This window comes from Leishmania panamensis (assembly GCF_000755165.1).
Source record: "Leishmania panamensis strain MHOM/PA/94/PSC-1 chromosome 25 sequence".
Classification (NCBI taxonomy): domain Eukaryota; phylum Euglenozoa; class Kinetoplastea; order Trypanosomatida; family Trypanosomatidae; genus Leishmania; species Leishmania panamensis.
The window spans coordinates 653,671-671,148 of NC_025871.1; the positions used below are offsets into that span (position 1 = coordinate 653,671).

At 60.3% G+C, this 17,478-nt stretch overlaps 6 protein-coding genes across 6 annotated transcripts; all 6 read right to left on the reverse strand.

Annotated features, from left to right (window-relative positions):
* Positions 1 to 1,150: 1,150 nt before the first annotated feature.
* On the reverse strand, positions 1,151 to 2,452 carry LPMP_251700 (ribosomal protein L24/L26-like protein; the record flags this gene model as incomplete). Its single annotated transcript, XM_010701438.1, has 1 exon — positions 1,151 to 2,452. One exon carries the CDS (start codon positions 2,450 to 2,452, stop codon positions 1,151 to 1,153), a length of 1,302 nt encoding a protein of 433 aa, XP_010699740.1.
* A 639-nt stretch (positions 2,453 to 3,091) lies between these two features.
* Positions 3,092 to 3,352, reverse strand: LPMP_251710 (hypothetical protein; the record flags this gene model as incomplete). The annotated part of the gene is made up of 1 exon (XM_010701439.1): positions 3,092 to 3,352. One exon carries the CDS (start codon positions 3,350 to 3,352, stop codon positions 3,092 to 3,094), a length of 261 nt encoding a protein of 86 aa, XP_010699741.1.
* An 856-nt stretch (positions 3,353 to 4,208) lies between these two features.
* Positions 4,209 to 4,919, reverse strand: LPMP_251720 (translation elongation factor, putative; the record flags this gene model as incomplete). The annotated part of the gene is made up of 1 exon (XM_010701440.1): positions 4,209 to 4,919. The coding sequence occupies one exon, from the start codon at positions 4,917 to 4,919 to the stop codon at positions 4,209 to 4,211; it is 711 nt and encodes a 236-aa protein (XP_010699742.1).
* Positions 4,920 to 5,971: 1,052 nt separating this feature from the next.
* On the reverse strand, positions 5,972 to 8,875 carry LPMP_251730 (hypothetical protein; the record flags this gene model as incomplete). Its single annotated transcript, XM_010701441.1, has 1 exon — positions 5,972 to 8,875. One exon carries the CDS (start codon positions 8,873 to 8,875, stop codon positions 5,972 to 5,974), a length of 2,904 nt encoding a protein of 967 aa, XP_010699743.1.
* Positions 8,876 to 9,828: 953 nt separating this feature from the next.
* Positions 9,829 to 10,440, reverse strand: LPMP_251740 (mitotic spindle checkpoint component, putative; the record flags this gene model as incomplete). The annotated part of the gene is made up of 1 exon (XM_010701442.1): positions 9,829 to 10,440. The coding sequence occupies one exon, from the start codon at positions 10,438 to 10,440 to the stop codon at positions 9,829 to 9,831; it is 612 nt and encodes a 203-aa protein (XP_010699744.1).
* Positions 10,441 to 11,837: 1,397 nt separating this feature from the next.
* Positions 11,838 to 17,135, reverse strand: LPMP_251750 (hypothetical protein; the record flags this gene model as incomplete). The annotated part of the gene is made up of 1 exon (XM_010701443.1): positions 11,838 to 17,135. The coding sequence occupies one exon, from the start codon at positions 17,133 to 17,135 to the stop codon at positions 11,838 to 11,840; it is 5,298 nt and encodes a 1,765-aa protein (XP_010699745.1).
* Between the last annotated feature and the right edge of the window lie 343 nt (positions 17,136 to 17,478).

Genomic DNA, 17,478 nt, shown 5'->3' on the forward strand with positions numbered 1-17,478 from the left:
ACTAGAGCAAGGGGTAAGGGAGGAGAGACCGAGGGTGTTGTGCAAACACCCAATCCACAGACTCACGTGCACGAGACAGGAGGGGCGGAATAAAAGAGCACGAGAGAATCGAATGACTGTGCCGCTCTTTCTCTTACATCGACCCATGCCCAGAGAGAGAGAGAGGGAGAGCAGAGCGCACACAGAGCACGACCAACTGCCGCAGTTTTTCCCCGCTCCCCACACACACTAAAGAAGACCAGAAATGATGAAGATGAGTTTTGTAAGCAGAAAAGATAAAGTTGAGGGTGAAGCGAGGGATGCAAGTGGAGGGGCAAAGACGAGGAGACAAGAGGTGGTGGTGGGAATGAGAAAGGCGATGGAAGACAAGAGGAGCAGGCGTTTACGTGCGTGTGTGTGTGTGGTTGAAGGAAAACGCGGTGCGTGAATGAGTGCTCTGCGCTTAGGGCGGCGCGGTACTACGCGGCAGTGACCACGCATACAGAGGGAGAGAGGGAAGACGTCGGGGCGAGAGAAAGGGAAAAGGAAGACGGCGCGTGCCACATGCACGCTGTCGTACGTGCGCAACGAGCGCAGCAAGTAAATGAAGGTCCGCCAGTGGAATCAAAAGGCTCGGCGGAGGGAGGGAGATTGAGAGGCGGTGTAGTTTTCGGCACCTCAAGGAGTACACACGCTCAGCGACATACACTCACACCATGGCCAGACCGGCACTATTATTTCTCGTCGACGAACAGCTTCGCTCTCCTCAGCGATGCCTCCCCTCTCTGCCGGCTCCTTCAACGTGAACAAGGGAAGGGAGGGGAGGGGGGCAGGAGCTGTACGGTTCTCTGCCTGCCAGTCGCTGTTTGTGTGCGCACGTGTGTGTGTGTATTTGTGTGGGGTATTAGGCGAGGAAGGACGCGAGGAAAGCGTGACGGAGAACAGCGAGAAAGCACGTGGCCAAATTCAAACACCACCGTCACCGCGCTGGGACAATTCAGAGAGCCGAGTCGACCAACAGCCCTCTTTCCCCCTCCACTCCCTCCTCACAGCAACATTATCACCAGCAGCACAGCGACAAGGATGAGAACAAACACATCAACACCACATGCGTGCGTGTGAAGCTGTGCCGAGCGGAAGAGGAGGAGGAGGAGCGAGCAGAGAGACACCTTCACACCCGGCTCTCCGTCGACCGGTCATCGTAGGCGGCGTCCTCGTCCAAGTCGCCATCTTCCTCGTCGAGGTCCTCGCCATCTGCCATTGGCTGGTCCGCCTCAGCGGTGGCACCGGCCATGAGGTGCTCAGCACGGCGATCCGCCTCTGCCGCCTGTGCCTGAGCCGCTACCTCGGCTTCATGAGTCGCCTCTTCGTCCTCAAGCACCGAGATGTACGAGTTGATCATGCTCTGCCACCATGCAGGCATTCCTGGCGGCGCTGTGGGGCTATGATACTGCTGCTCGGACTTGAGCACTTCGGCAACAACCGTTTCAGCCGTGATGACGCTCTTGGTGGTGTCCGCTTCGGCGTCGCCGGGCTGCGCAGATTCAGTCGCCGCTACGGCAGCCGTAGCTGCCAGCTTCTCTGTTGCGCGTACGAGCACGTCCCTCTGGAAGGCCTTCATGTCCTGTGCATTGCGCACCTGCAGCGGCTTGTGGTACTCGTACGACTTCCGTAGTGAGTCCACAAAGTACTTCTCCATCGCATGCAGCCGGCGTTCCACCAGAAGCGGCATCTCTTTCTGCCGATCATACGTGTCTTCGTCAGCATCCTGGATGGCCGTGTCTTTCAGCGGGTCACCCGCCTCTACGGTTTCCTCCGGTGCCGGGATGGGCAGTAGCGCGCCGCTCTCCAGCGAGATGCGCCGCTCCTCCAGTTCGCCTGTCTCTTTATTGCGCACCTTCACGATCTCGAGGTGGCAGAGCTGATTTGTGGACGGGTCCACATGGCGCACGCGAAGGACATTGATGGGATGCTCGCGCTGGACCACCTGCTCGGGTCGTGTTTCACTCGCCGGGATGACAACGTCCTTCACGTTGACGTTCTGCACGAGGATCTCATTCTTGTACTTGACGACAGCGATGATGGCGCCGCGTTGGCCGGCCCCCTCGCCAGAGACCACTTCGACCGTGTCGCCTGGGTACCAGATCCACGGCTTGATCTCGTAGTTCGGAGCAAAGTACGGGTAGCGGCCCGCAATTTGCGCTTTTTGATGCTTCTCCAGATCACGCGCGATCCACTGGTTGTGGTAGGTGTGATCCTGGTAGAAGTCACGTTCTTTGGGGTGGCGGATGGACTCGACCAGTTCGAGCCTCTCGCGGTCGCGTAGGTCAATCTTCTCATCCGTGTAGAGACCTGCGAGAAGGCCCGGCTTCACCTTGGGGCGGCGCAGGAGGTTGGGGCTTACATTGTAGGCCTTCAGAACCCTCTCCGGGCGCTTGTAGAAGCGCGACCGGGTACGGTACCGTGCGTACATCTTTGCACGAGCGTGCCTGAGTGAGGGGGTGTGAGCAGGCCGAATACAGAGAGGAGGGGGAGGCAGAGGGAGAGCGAAGGAAGTTGTCAGGGGTGTGTATATTCGCGTAGGAGAGCAACACATTGACGTGCATGAGGAGCAGAGGGGAGCGCGGGAAAGGGACACTGCACATGATACGTGTAACCGAGAGTGATATGCGCATATGCGTTTGGGGTGGAGTGGGGAGTAGGGAGCTGAGATGGGGCGGGTGGGGAGGTGCTGCTGTGCAGGGTAGGGCCCCCCAAAGGGGCACAGCCAGCACCCTCCTCTTTGCTGTCAGAGGCCGCCGTATCCCATCGTGGAAGCGAGGCGGTCTGTGTGTTGGCGTGGTAACACGTGTCCGCAGGTGTGTCTGTGCTTTTGACTGCGGTGTACACAAGAAGGCCGATCAGGTAAGCTGCTCGACGGAGTCGAGCGACTCAGCAGCACAGCAAGCGCCCCCGAACTATGCTGTCGGTACCCTTATCTTGCTTCCTGATTTCCGTATGTCTGTGTGTACTGTAAGAGGAGGAAGAGGGGAAGAGGGGAGGGAGGGAGGCGTTGTCGTAGCTCCATCCTGCACTGTTGGGCGGAGGTGACAGGCTTTCCCTCCTCGGTACGCTACCATACCTTCCACCACGGTTTGCTATTCGCTGCAAAGTAGTTCTCCATGCAGGTCATGTACTCCAGCAGCTCTGGCTGGCAGTGCTGCAGGGACGTCTTGGCGGTTGTCACATCATGATCGTTCATCATGACTGCGTGCTCTTCAAAGCAACGGAAGAAGGCGCCCGTCTGTGTTGTGCACTGCATGCATGATGTGGGAAAGTACCGAGGTAGCTTTGTGAGAGGCGTTTCGGTTGCGAGTGGCGGTGTCTGTGTCATCGCTAGGGTCGCTGCTATTTTAGGCGCAGTGGTGAATTGCTACTTCTCCTGCTTTAAGAAGAGAGAGAGAGAGGGGGGGGAGGGTGGAAGCGGAGAAGAGGATCAAAGCGAATCTGCAAGGAGAGCAGTCGAGTCGAGCGACTGAGGGGGTTGGAATTGTCGCTCACCCATAAGCGTCCGCCAGCAATGACAGCTGGTGAAAGACAGCAACGGCACATAACACACGGAGACACGCGCACCTACACACCTGTAAGCCCAATCACAAGAGTTACCGAGTGCGAATGGCGAAGAAGACGTCGTCAGCAGCGGCAGTGCTGCTGCTGCACTCTTCGAGGCACTTGCGATGCCTTGTTGCCTCGCCTGTTACTCTCTCGCCCCACCTATCGTTGATCACCCCCTATAGTAAAAGTACCGTTCCGCCTTGCCTCCGCTTCCTTCTTTCCTTCGGCGTGCGCGTTACTGGTTGTGAAGCCGGATTGCCATGACAAGTGCCAGCATTGCAGGAGTGGGGGATACCCCTGCATCCGCATGCATGCCAAAAAAAAAACATCTCTGCAGCCGCCTCTTCTCTCTCTCACGAACACACCTGCACACGCACAACACACCGCCGCAGCGCCGGGTGCACTTCAACAAAGGCGAGGATAAATGAGAGAGAAGGCAGTTGTACGCGGCATGAGAAGGGGACGCAGCGATGATGGCAGCAGAGGACGGCCCAAGGAGAGAAGAAGGGAGCAGGCCGCTGTGTACACACGTGCACGATTGCAGCACGCAGATAGAGCGGCACTCACCACCACCACTGCCACCTCCTCCTAACCCTTCGCCTTCTCTCGCCGTCTCTGTCTCCATCAGGCAATCCTTATGGATTCGCCCGCCCCCCAAACGCCACGGTGCCGTCTGGCTTAATCACGACTTTGATCTTCTCGCCGAGCTGAATTTGGTCATTCACGCTGACGGTGCCGTCGCACTCCACAAAGGCCGCCATCTTGTAGAGCCCCTTCAGTGTAATCGTCTCTACTGTGTAGACATAGCTGCTCGGCATCGTGATCTCTGTCCACGTCTCCTTCTCGGTGTCGTCGTCCGGGATGATGTGCAGGATGTCCACTGGCATCGCACACGCCAAGAACCTTTGCTGCACCTCGGGTAGTGAATCGCCTGGGATGTTCACTTCCTTCCCCGCGTCTGGGCTGTGCGGTGGGAAGACAAAACAAGCGAAGTCGTCATCGTCAAAACCGCTGAAGAGAAGGCGCACACGCTCCGCGCGCACCTCCGCAAAGTCGTGCCCCTGCCCAGCCGTCACCTCCTTCTTTCGGCTCGTGCCCACCTCGGTGAGTTTGATGTTGAAAGAGGCGGCATTCTGACCCTTCTGCGAGCGCGTGTTAGCCACGACACGATACACCCTCTTATCCACACGCAGTACCATACCAGCTCGCACCTTGTCAGCGAAGACACCGCGATGCTGGGTGAGGAGCGGCGACGATGCAGTCACGGGAGGCTGTGCAACGAGGCCAGCCGCAGAGTCTGCTACTCGCGCCGTGATGGGCACAGAGCGCTGCCAGCACCGCCACATGGAGACAACAGAGGAGAAAGCGGCGCGCTCTCTCTACGGGGGTGCGCCTTTTCCTTCCCGTGTAGTGTACAGACGTGAATAGGCTTGTGTGAGTGCACGCACATGTGGTGGGAGGAGTTTGGGAACGTGAAGAGGTGGAGAGGCAGTGGGTAGCGTGTGTGCGGAAGGAAGGGGGCCGACAATGAGGGGCTGCGCCCTCCCCCCTCCCCTCCACTCATCCCCCCCGTCTCGACACGCACACATACACCCACATTCACATACACTGCTCGAGGTAACCATCTGGTCGACGGGTACACACAAAGATGGCGTGGGAGAGGAGAGGGTAGGGGAGGGGAGCGGGGGAAGGGTGGGGGACGTGAGGTGTCCGCGCAGACGTCCCTCTTACTCTTCTATATTCTTGTCAAGTTGAGGTCGCTCATGCAGCTGGGAAATTAAGAGGTGGTGCGGAGGAGGAAAAGTGTGTGCGTGTGCGTAGAGGGAATGGGGAAGAGTGTCTTACAAGGTGGCACACAGAGCTTTCTCATGCCATCTCTTCCACCTTCGACACGTCTCTTCGTCCACTCATGCACACGATCACACGCTTACGCAAACAGAGAGAGGCAGACAACGTACACCATCACGCAAACGTTAATATACATGAGGGAGGTGGGGGGGGGGGGCGGGTGAGTGAATGGGAGCCGCCGATCATTCTCATCCGCGATACAGTACATCGCTAACGATACTCGTAGGGCCGCGACAGCGCGCAAGAAGCGGCAGATGCCCATCATTCAGCACACTCGACTGAGTTCGCCAAACGGTGGTGGTGAAGTCCACACACACACACACACAGACAATGGGCTAAAATCCATCGCATGCTGTCATCCAAAGCTGTCCAAGACTTGCCGGTCCTTCGACAGGTGGCAGCGGTAAGAGGAGTGGATGGAGGAGGGGGCAGTAGGACATGGAGAGCACATGCATTCTCCGCAGAATGGCGGACTACGCAGTAGGATCTCTTCTCTGTTGCCGTGCATCACGCCGACAGACTCTACTTGAAGGACCGCACAGAGGACACGTCACTTCTTGGACGCCTTCTTGCCATTGCCTTTGGCGGTGGCGTTAGCAGGTGCCCGAGTCCCACCACCAATAGTACCAGTTGCCGTGCCCGTGCTGATGCCTAGCTTTGCATCGAGCATGCTGATCTGCTTCGTGTACTGCTCCTCACGCTCGCGCAGTATGCTAAACGTTTCAGTGAAAGTGGGCTCGTGTGTGACGTACACCTTCTGCACCACGCGGCGCAGCGCGCGTGGGCCTTTGCCACCATAGTCGATCGTGTAGGCCTCCAAGTCCACTGACAAGGAGCCCTCCTCCAGCTTCGTGAGGATGCGGGAATGTCCAAGAAAGAACTGCTCCACCGTCAGCAAGAGCTTCTTGGGGATCGGTTCCCATACCACAGGCTTCACAACCCCCTCGTCGAGCAGCTGAGCCTCGTGCGTGCACACCTGCCACTCGACGGTCTCTTTTTCCTCCACGTGCTGCTTCGCGATAGCGGTGCGGAGCGCAGCGTTGCAGTGAGACAGGTACTGCGCGCGGATCAGAGTCGGTGGGTGCAGCCGACGTCGCTCGTTGCGCCGCGCACACAGCAGCGCGAGGAAGCTGAGCGCGGAGACGTACGTCTCCGTCTGCTCGGTTTTCAGCAGGTACCTGTTGAGGACCATCGTGGCCACGCTGCGGTCGCTCTGTGGGAGGAAGGGGTCGTTCACCTGCCCCATGAGGCTGCCTTGCACCTCGAGGATGACGTGCAGCACGTCGTGCTGGTCCTTTTCAACGCCCACGACGCGGCATGACGTGACCAGCGGCAGCAGCCACGCGCGGTTGTGTGGGGAGAAGGAGAGGTCCGCCAGCTCCAGCGCCTCCACGACGTTGTGTAGCTCCACTACCACCGCGTTATCAGGAATGGCTACGATGGCGCCATCGCTGGCGACTTCGGTTCTCTCGTCCTCCTCCGTGGCGGCAATCACGCTCCCGTCGTCGCCGCCGCTACCTCCACCGTTCAGCGTCACGGAGCCCTCAAGGCGGGCTGTGGTGGTTGCCATGTAGGGCAGCGACTGCCGCGCCACCACCAGGAAGGGGAGCACAAACCAGTCCCCAGGTTCGATTTCGCGCAGTGATCGCTGCACGTCGAACGGGACGTCGCGGTAGCCAACGTAGAGCGTCGGCGGAGGCTGTAAAGTTGCAGTGGCGCCCGTGCTTTGCCCTGAGGAATTTGTGTCATTGCTGTGCCGCCGACTGCCGCGAATGCATGTCAGGCCGTCCTCGTTCCGACCACCGCCGTGCGCGTTGTTGGTGTCCTCGTCCTGGGCTGGCAGCTGAAAACCGACGCGGGGGCTTCCATCCGCGGCCATGACCTGCACGGCAGCTGCAGCGCCATCCTCTCGGTCTACAATCACCTTGCTCGTTCGAGTCGGCTCCGCCCCCGCCGACCTCTTTGTTTTCGCAGTCACCCCGCCTTCTGTGCACTTGACGGAGCCGTCGCTGCTCCCCTCGGCCACGAAGGAGGCTGGCAGCAACGCTGTCAACAGCGCTGCCCACTTTTCAAGGAACGCGCCGCACCGGTCTGGCAGGCTGCCGACTTCCATCCCCACGTCGTCCTCCTCCTCCACCGGTGCCATTGAGTCGAGCAGCGTTGCCCGCATGCGGAAGGCACTGACCAGATCCTCGGCGATCGAGCGCTCTGGCAGCGTTAGTAGCCTGGGAAACATACGGCCTACGTCCTCCGGCTCCATCGTCAGGAGGCAGGCCGCAAGCAGCGACGCGCGTGGCAGCCCTGGATAGAGCCCGCCCCACTGCGTTGTGAGGAAGTCGTCGAGCACCACAACGGCGGCAACCTTGACCCCCCAGTTGCGTGCCACCTCCCGGTGGACCGCCAGGGGATCAAAGTCTTTGATGCACTTGATTGCGTTTTGGATTATGCGCTTCACGAAGCCGCCGGCGGCGTCGTAGGGGATGGCGATCTCTTCCGCAATGGACCACGGCATCGGTAGCGGATAGCGCCGACGGTACTGCGCCGCCTGCCAGAGCTGGTCCACCTCCTCCAACGACAGCTGCTCGCCGAGGTGGCGGTCCGCGGTCTGCAGCTGGCCTTCCTGCGCAATCTGAGCGATACACTGGTCGTACACCTCGAGCTCCTCCACCACCGTGCGCTTCTTGATTCCTGAGGAGGAGAAGATGACTTGCCTGAGGATGCGTCGCCCACTAGCCTCGCGGATCAGGGGGCCCTCGATCTTAATCTTCGGGCTGTTCGCTGGCAGCTTATCCGGCGATACGAGACCGAGCGCCCGCGGCACGCTAAACGTGAGACGCGTGTCCGCATTGACAGCCTTAAGGCACTGAAGCAGCAACACCTGCTTCGGCGGTGCCCCGTCGTTCTTACCTCGCTTAAAGAGAAGTTGGTTCACCGGGGTTATCACCTTCGCCGAGTCTCCTGACCAGTAAGCACGGAAGTGGGAGCTTGTATTGATCTCGTCGACGCGCTCTGCAAAGTTGCCCGATGATAGGTCTCCCAGACCAGCTCCAGTGACAGAGGGCACGCGCTCAAGGGCAAACTGCTGCGCCACTGGGCCACGAAACTTGGGAAGGTGAATGTAGATGATATCCCCCTCCGTGAGCGCAACGGAGGCGCGGAACTGCAAGAGGAGGGAAACCTCTGTGCGTGGCAGCGGCGGCGTAATCGTGAGGACGCTCGAGGTGAATTCCGCATGGTCGCCCTCCTCTCCCGCCCCCCTGTCCACCACGGCGGCTGGGGGCGTGATGCGGACTTTGGTTGCGGGCTGCGCTGCAGCGTTCCAGGCGGCGCGGTGGATGCCTGGCGTGTCCTGTAGCGACACTGACGTGTATTGGCACACACGCTCAAAGGCGTCAAAGACGCGCTTGGTTTTCTTCGCTGCGCCTTGTTGACCTCCAGCTGCCGTGGGTGGCATGATGGCGTGTGCGCGACTTCTCGTAGCGTCTTTTAGATATGGTGTGGTTGATGGCTGATGCGAAAAGGCGAGAGAGAGAGAGAGACAGACAGAGCGAGCGGGAGGGTGACAGAGGATATGCAAGGCAGCCCCCCTCCCCCCCGAAGATACACCAGCCGTTAAGGAGAATGTGAAGAAGAGGGGGCGGCGGGAGTGATGGTGGCGGTAGTGTGCTGGAAGGCGTACTGTGAGAGGAAGAGACGGCGAGCAAGGACGTGCAAGTCCACACCAAGGCACACACACACACATGCGGAGGAGCATCTGTTGTACTGCTCGCAAGGAGCAGCGGCCATACGAAGGTGTGTGTGTGTGTCTTGAGCCACGGGTAAGGGGCGGAGACTACACAGCGCGCAAGCCTCGCCCATTCTCTCTCCACCAGCTTTTTTCGCCTTTCGCTGTTTCCCTCGCGCCTTTACCTTTGGCACCATCTTGCAACCACCGTACGCCACCATACACCATTAGAGCAGGACAGCAGCGGAGAGGAGGAGGAATAGGAGTGACGATGAGGAGTGTTCTTGGCCTTCGTCTGTTTCTTCTGCTGCTGGAAGAGTGGATGCACAAGGCGAAGAGAAGGAGTGGGGGGGGGGGAGGCAGGAAAGAGACATGCATCGACGTGTCGCTTGTAATACTCTCCATCTCCATAACCTTTCCTTCGCTGTGTGCTCGCTCTTCACTCAAACCTACAAGCCCCATACACTCAGGCGGCATCAGGCTACAATCTAGGGGGGGAGGCAGTGAACGGTCTATAGCACTCGCAAGCCCAGCGACACAGCAAAACATTGAGAGAGAAGGGGTCAGAAGGGGTGGGGGTGGAAAGAGGGTGGGAGGGTGCGGGGGTGACTGACGCTTTCACCGCTGCCTTTCCCCTCACGCTTCCGTTTCCCCTCGTACGCACACGCACAGTGGTCGTACTGTCATTCACGATAGACTACATTCGTGTCAACCTGGTGGAACGACGTGGTGAAGGAGCGCAGCTTGACCTCGGTGCCGTGCCTGAGCACCTGTGGATCGCTGGGCTCCCACGCTGTCGACGGAACCTGCGCGTTCACAGACGTGTAAACGAGCAGGTCAAAGGCGCATGGCTGCGTAATCACAGGCAGGAAGGACACGCAAGCCGTGATCTGCCGCATCACGGCTTGAATCTCGAGGCGAACGTCTTCCTCGCTCTTGTGACCGCCGCCGTACAGGTGCGACGAAGACGCCGATGGCACGGGCTGCGCTTCTATGTTGATCTCCCACCGCTCCAGTGTCTGCACTGACTGAACATCTGTGATGAGCAGCACTAGACGCCGGCACGTTCCGTGTGCAATCCACGAGGAGATCTGCTGTAGAAGTTCCGCCAGGTACGCGTTCAAATCTGCATCGGTAGAAATCATGAGCGACAGACCGAATTTCTTCACCTGGTGAAAATCCTCAGCTGGGTAGACACCGCGCTGGTAGAGAATATTATTTATAGCAAAGCCGAGGTACTCTGTGACTGTAGCGACGGAGCCGGCGAGAGTGATGGCGTGGGTCGTCTGCGTCATGGGTCATGCCGCGTGCGCACCTATAAGGGGGTGATGGCGAGGAATGGAGGTAGGGTGAGAAGGGTGACGGCTTAGGAGAAGCCGCTGGCGTCCCGATGTATCCTCCCGCTGCGCGCGTGGGTGTGTATCCAAGTCGCTGAGCGACGTATGAGAGAAAGAGAGAGGGGGCGTTGGGAGAGTGGGAGCAGCGCTGCAGGCGCAGCTGCATGCATGCGAGTCAAAGAAAACAGCCGAGAGGGAGGTGAGGGTTGTGGTGGTGCAGGGGAAGCCAGACGAGGGCCAAGCGAGAGCCACAAGGAGGGTCGAAGCCCCCCCCCCCCCTTCTACACACAGAGTGTGTGTGAAAGAGCGCGACGTGCATGAAGCTCGTGTTTGCCCATCATTCCCAGTCAGTGAGAAACTCCCATGAATGCCAGCCCACATTTTCCTCTTCTTCAGGCGTTTGGTGGAGAGACGCCCCGTGACACATGTGCCACACCTCTCCCTGAGTTGAACGGAGTGTGCAGCGTAACCTGCATGGGTATCTGCGGCGTCGACGAGTGCGTTGGTGCAGGGAGCGAGAGCGAGCGATACTTTCTATCGCTTTTCTCGCGACTCGTTACATTCTTCTCGCAGGGCGTTGTACACAACGCCAACACACATCACCGCTATTTTCAACGGGAGGGACTTGCAAAACAACGCAACAGCAACACACAGATACATCCACACCTCCCCTCTTCTCTGACCACCTCAAGCTCGCTGTCCACCCACACCTCTACACATACATGCATCCCTCTTCCTCCTCCTCACACACACAGAGAGAGAGAGGAAGAGAGAGATGCGTGCATCTAAAAAAAAAAAAATTGGTAGCGTCGGCAGCAGGAAGAGGAGGAGGAGGGGGGAGGGGGAGGGGAGGGAGATGGATACATACGTACATACATACAGAGATACGATTGTGATACGAAGGGGGTGGGGTGGGGGGAGGTGCCCGTGAGAATCTTGACCACGCGTAATGCACGCAGAAATGGACACACACAGAAGGATCCCACGAGCAATGTTGCGTGCGCCTCGGATGAGTGGGCACTTGGGGCACGCTGACGCGTCCGCCTGCGCGCGCGCGTGAGTCCTACCCAACAAGGCTGAGGGGCAGCACGTGAGCATAGACGCCCAAAAGACAAAGGGCATCAGGAAAAGGAGAAGGTGAGCAAGGCCGCATGACTGCGCGAAAGTATGGACGCAGTCTGGATGACAGGGAGAGCGGGTGGTGCGTGCGTGTGTGGGGCACCCATGTCGCTACGGAAAGGAATAGGTGGCAGCACCACTAGAACGCGTGAATAGGTGAGTCGTGGTACTAAGGTTGCGTACTCTACACATGCGTCCCCCCAAAAAACTGAGGTGCCACAGCCTCTCCCGCTGCCTCAGAGGAGCTCCACAAACTCGCTGTGAGTGGGTAGCCCGCTCTGTACCACGTATGTGCCCTCCTCCACAAGCAGGCGATGCTCAGTGGCGTCCACAATCTTCTGCGCTGCCGCGTGCTCCAGCGCCCATTCTCTCGGGTAGTGTCTGTGCAGCAACTCCTCTGCCTTGCGTGCCCACATCAGGGCATCGCCACACGCACCGGCGGTATAGAGCAGCTTAGACAGTGCCTCCATGATATGCACTGCCGCGAGCGAGTTGTTACCGAGGTGGGAAGCCTCGTAGAGGGCGAGTGACTGACCGTATTTCTCTCGAGCCTCGGTCATGCGGCCCTGTGACTCAAGCATGGCTGCCCACATGAACAGCGTTGTGGCAAGCTGCAAGGATTGCGAGACGGCGTCGAAGGATGTCTGGATGAGAGCGTTGCGCTGCGCCACGAGGTGCTCGCCACGCTCGCGGGCCCTGGCGGCCTGCGCAGCGCAACTTTCACCACGATCTTCTTTACCAGCACCACTACACACCGCTTCTTGTTGCTCCAGCATAACCACATCTGCTGGCTTCAGCACATCGGCGGACACGAGCAGGACGCCGCGGCGGTCCAGCAGCCGCGTAGCCTGTTGGAGGTAGTCAATAGCGCTCTCCGCGTCCTTCAGTAAGTAGAGCAGCTCCGCCGCGTTCCACAGAGGCACCACGAGTCGCTCGCTGTGCGGCCCGACGCGCTCTCGCAGGTGCTGCAGGCGCTTCTCGGAGTGCGCGCAAAGTGTGGTTGTGTCGAGGTCAAGCACTGCCGTCGACGGGCACAGCATAAGCGCCCCCAGGAACTGAGTGTCCATTAAGAGCAAATCGTCCTCGGCCAAGCGGTTTGTCTGTGCAATGGCGTATGCGGCGCTCAAGTGCTCGATGGCGGGTCGCCAGCGTTGCTGCGCCTCGGCCATTGTGCCAATTATATAGTGAGCCATGAGCCGGTCGTACGACTGCGGACCAACTCCACACTCCAAGGCGGCCAAACTGCGTGTGGCCAGGCTGACGCTCTGCCGACTATTGGTTACGCAGTGCGCGACGTAGGCGTAGAGCAGTTGGGACCTGGCAGCGAGCGGATGTAGGGGGCCGCGGATACGAACAACGCGGTTTGACATCTCCTTCAGCATGGGCATGATGTCCGTCACATGCCCAGGCTGCATTCGACTCTTCGCGAGCATAAGTCCCACCCACAGCACCGCCGCAAGGTTGGCGCGCTGACTGCGCTCCGCGTGGCGGTGCTGACCGAGGACCAGCTCCTTTACAGTGCTTTCCATGACCTCGATGCCCTCCTGCTCGTGGTCGTTCTGGAGGAGCTGCGCACCGGCAAAGTAGAGTAAGTGCCACCGCAGTCGTTTCTGCGCCGCTACCATCTTGGCTGTAACGTCGCTGCCATCACGGTCGACTGCGATGGGGGGCCGTACCTGGCTCGGGAGCACCGTGAAGCAGCTCTGCTCCATTTCTTGTAGGTCACCTTTGCCTCGAAGAAGCCGCACCGCTTCCCGTAATAGCGTGACGACATCGCCCGTGCTGACGGACACTGTGGTGCTGACTGTGCTACTCTTCCGCCCTATGCTGTCGTTGCCTGTTGTTGTGGCCGTCTTGGTGGACGCAAGAACACCCGCCGTGGCCCCGATCGACCCGCTACGCACGAGGTACGTCTTCGCTAACACCAGCACAAGGCGCAACTGCGCTTGTAGCAGGGGCTGCGCCGCGCACGCCGCACTGTCGCTGCTACACTCCATGGGAAGCATGTTGAGCTCGAGGCTGTCGACGTAATGTCGGAGCCGCTCTTGCCTACCGGCCGCGACGCAGGCAAGGGTGCACAGGAGCTCTGCCTCAACCACCTCGTACGCGTCGGGGGAGTCGTCGGAGAGCTGACGCGTGAGCATGACGACATCCTCGGCAATCGTGGCGGCGGTGGCGTAGTCGCCGTAGAAGAAGTAAGCTTCCGCCAAGTCGCGCTGCGCCGCGTTCACGAGAGCGTCTGTGTCCCCCTCCAGCAGGCAAAGCGTGTGCACACGCTGAAGTGCGTACTCCACGGCCTCGCCGTAGGCCCCGATAATCAGCATAACCGTCATGGACAGCTCCAGCGCTTCTTGCAGCGAGCGCAGTACCTCGAGGTCCTTCCCAGAGAGCTCCGTGTTGCCGTCAGGGTTGCCACTGCTTGTGGCCATCTTCCATGGCGAGACAGGCGACCCAGTAGACAGGATCGCCGCTGCCGCCTGCTGCAGCCCTTCTCGGGTACCGCGCGTCAGGGCGGTGGTCTTCAGCAAGGCGTTGTGGCAAAATTGACTGCAAAGCTGCACCGTGTCGCTGTACAGCTGCGTCGACGCCCGCTCCTCTTCCACTGCCAGGCACAAGATGAGCCGCCGCAGCACCGAGAATGTTTTCTCCGTTGTCACTTCAGCCGAGGCATTCAGCTGCACACCACCGCTGGCGCTGCTGCCGTTCGCCGTGGCAAAGCCGCGGTTCGCGAGGGCGGGGAAGGGGTTGTTGCTGCTGTTGCAGTGACAGAAGATGCTATCGGCGACACCGCTGAAGTTGCGCAACGCGGCTGTCGAGGACCCGCGGCGTGTGTGCGTCGATGCGCGTTTGCCACTGCTGCTGCTGACGCCGCCGTTCCACAAATACGAGTTAGCAAGCATAGCAGCCAGCATGCCATCGCTGAGCTCCTGAAAGGCTTCGCGTTTGAAGCGAGTTCGCTGCTCACTGTGAAGGAGGTCCATATCCTCCTCTCGGAACAGCATCATGAGGCGGTCCTGCCAGCCAGTCAGCCGCATGTAGCTTAGAGGTGACTGCAGAGTGTCCATGAAGAAGAAGGTAGTCGGCAAGGGAGGACTGCGCAGCTCGCGGTTCGTCGCCGCGTCGGCATCGCGGAGACCGCCACTCTTCCCCAGGATCGCCTCAGAGGCTCGGTCGCCGCTACTACCACCGCCGACGCTGTTTGACCACTGTGGCTCCCACGAATTTATGACTAGCGCTGAGACGGGGCCGCTCGTGTCAAACTCATGCTCGAGTTCCAGCACCTCCACCGTCGGCTGGCGCCGCTTCCGCTCTTTGCCGCCCAACGGCGTCGTCGGTCGGCTTCGACTGTTGGGGTCTGCCACCCCGGTTCCACTCAGGCCCTTGTCGCCCTCGTCATTCGACCACGCGGTATTCGCCTGCGCCCCGTGCGGCGGACTACGGCTGCTCGGGGTTGCTGATGCCCGTTGCTGCTGTTGCTGACACCGTCGCTCGGTCGCCGTTTCTTGTTCGGCCTTTTCAAATGCCTGCTGGCGTTTGCGTTGCTGCAGGCGGCGCAGTCGCGTCGCCTCTGTGTAACAACCATAGCGCAGTTCGTGTGGATTGGTGGCAGGAAAGAGGTAGTGCTGTGTGTCCTGTTGGCTGTTCGTCTTTGTGCCAACCACCCCATTCCCTGCGCGGAGGCCCGGACCAGCTGCACCAGCCGCCGCCGCTGCAGCTGCCATGGCGCTGCTTTGCGTCGCTGGCGTATACGCCGCCGAGATGGCCACCGCTGTCGCTGCTGCGGCATTGCGTGCGGCTACGCTCTGCACATCAAGGCTGTTGCGCCGCGGCTGGTTGACAGACGTTTGCTTCCCCTGCGCCACCACTGAATTAAGCGTGCCTGCGGCCACGCCGTCCTTCGCTGGGGACGGCGCACGGCTGAAGCAACCAGCGCTGACCCCTGACGGCGCCGCAGGATTTGGCCCGCTGGTCTCTTGATTGAAGTGGGCGAGGGAAAGGGAAAAGTTATCGGCGGCATGGGCTTCTGCGCCGCTGCTGTCGCGAGCAGAGCGCTGCAAGGAGTCGGCGACGCTTGCGGCTGCCCCTGCCGTGATCGCGCGCGCAATGCGCACTGCGACGGACGGCACATGCATGTGCTGCGTACCACTCACACCCAGAGCGCTGACGAGCGTGTCGTCGCTGTCAGCCTTGATAGCAGATGCGTTTGTGCCATGCTGCAAGACGAGATAGCATGTCAGCGTGTTGTCACTCATCTGCAGAGTCCCCGTAGCAGGGTCCACGCTGCCGCAGTCCACGCCTGTGATGTTGAGCTTGGCTGTGCCTTGCCGTGAGGTGTTTAGCTCCATGAAAAGATCCCCAGTACTGGCGTTGATGTAAGGTGGCACTATGAACAGTTCCTTCACCGACACGACCACCTTGTACTCGAGCACGCGCACCAGCCCGACCTGCTCGCCCAAGCCGGGTCGCAGCCCAACGAGGTGGTGAATGCAGTACAGCCCACTGCTGCCGATGCGGTCCTCGCGGGTGATGTCGAGGCCGACATTTTCTTCCTCTTGTGTGAGTGCAGACTTCGCTGTGCGAGTGCGCACACCGACCGAGTTCACTGCCACCCCGGTCACCAGTGGGCCGTTGCCAACGGCCGTTGCCAACTCCGTCGTACGGTCGCGCTCCATCACGAGGGTACTCGTGTCCACTCTAAAGCGAACCGAGTTTAGCGTCGTCACCGGAGCACCGTTGCTCGCCGTCGTGAAGGCGATCGTGGGTGGTGGAAGCGTGTCGGCAGTCGGGATGTTCACGTCCCAGTCAATGCGCCGTCGGGCACTAGCGAGGGTCTTGAGCTGTGCTTCGGCCCCCGTAAGCTCAGGAAGCAGCTCTTGGGCGAGGTGGTACTGAAGCCGCGGCGGCTCCACGGTGCCGTTGCGCGGGTTTGTGTGGGCAACTTCGATCACATCCTCGGCCGTCGTGCCGTAGAGGCGACGCAGAAGACCGAGCGAGGTCGTCGTGGAGGTGCTGCCGAGAATCTGTTGCAGCAGCGGTGCGCTCTCCGTGTGGAGACGGCCGGTGTGAATTGCCTCCACAGTGACGACGGCGCCATCTGTGGCTGTAGCGACGGAGGACGAGGCGGCGCAGGTCAGCGGCGCTGTACTCCCGCGTGACCAGTGAAAGGCACCGCCACTGGACGAGCTCCAAACCCCTCTGGATATTCGAGCTCTATCCGGAGACACGCTGCTGCGGTACGCTTCGCTGCCGGCAGTGACTACCGCTGCTGCCGTGGCATGAGTATTGTTCAGCTGCGGCCCAATCCCTGGGCGGAGCAGCGCGTCAGGCACGACGCTCAGCGACGGCACCTCGCGTATCCCCTCTTGGACAGATGGCGACACCATCAGATGCGGGTTCACCACAGCGCCGCCGACGACGTAGTAGGTGGGGAGCTCGGGCACCTTTGGCTGTGCCGCCTGAGAGCTCAGAAGTGCTCCAATGGAGGCCTGGGGTGCTGTCGACGCTGCTGTTTCGGGTGGGTGTGGAATCCGCATTGCATCCGCGACGTGCCGTATCGTGTAGTGCGTGGACGGCATCCGCTGCGCCGCTGGTGTGCCGCGCATGGAGGCAGACGAAAGCCGTGGCGGTGCCGCTGGGGTGGGGTGCGATACGGCGGGGCTGTGCGGCGCCATGCGTGCAAGGGTGGGGAGGGCGCGAAAGGGAGGTTGTTGCTGCTTGCGCGGTCGCGCGTTCGCCGCACCAGCCTTCGGACGCCGGTAGCTGTTGCCCGACGCCACCGGCGGCTCACAGGCACCCAACGCTGAGGTTGGCGTTATCATTGTCCTGTACACCATCGACTCCCCGTTTGACGTATGCGGGCGGGCGGGCGACGGCGTG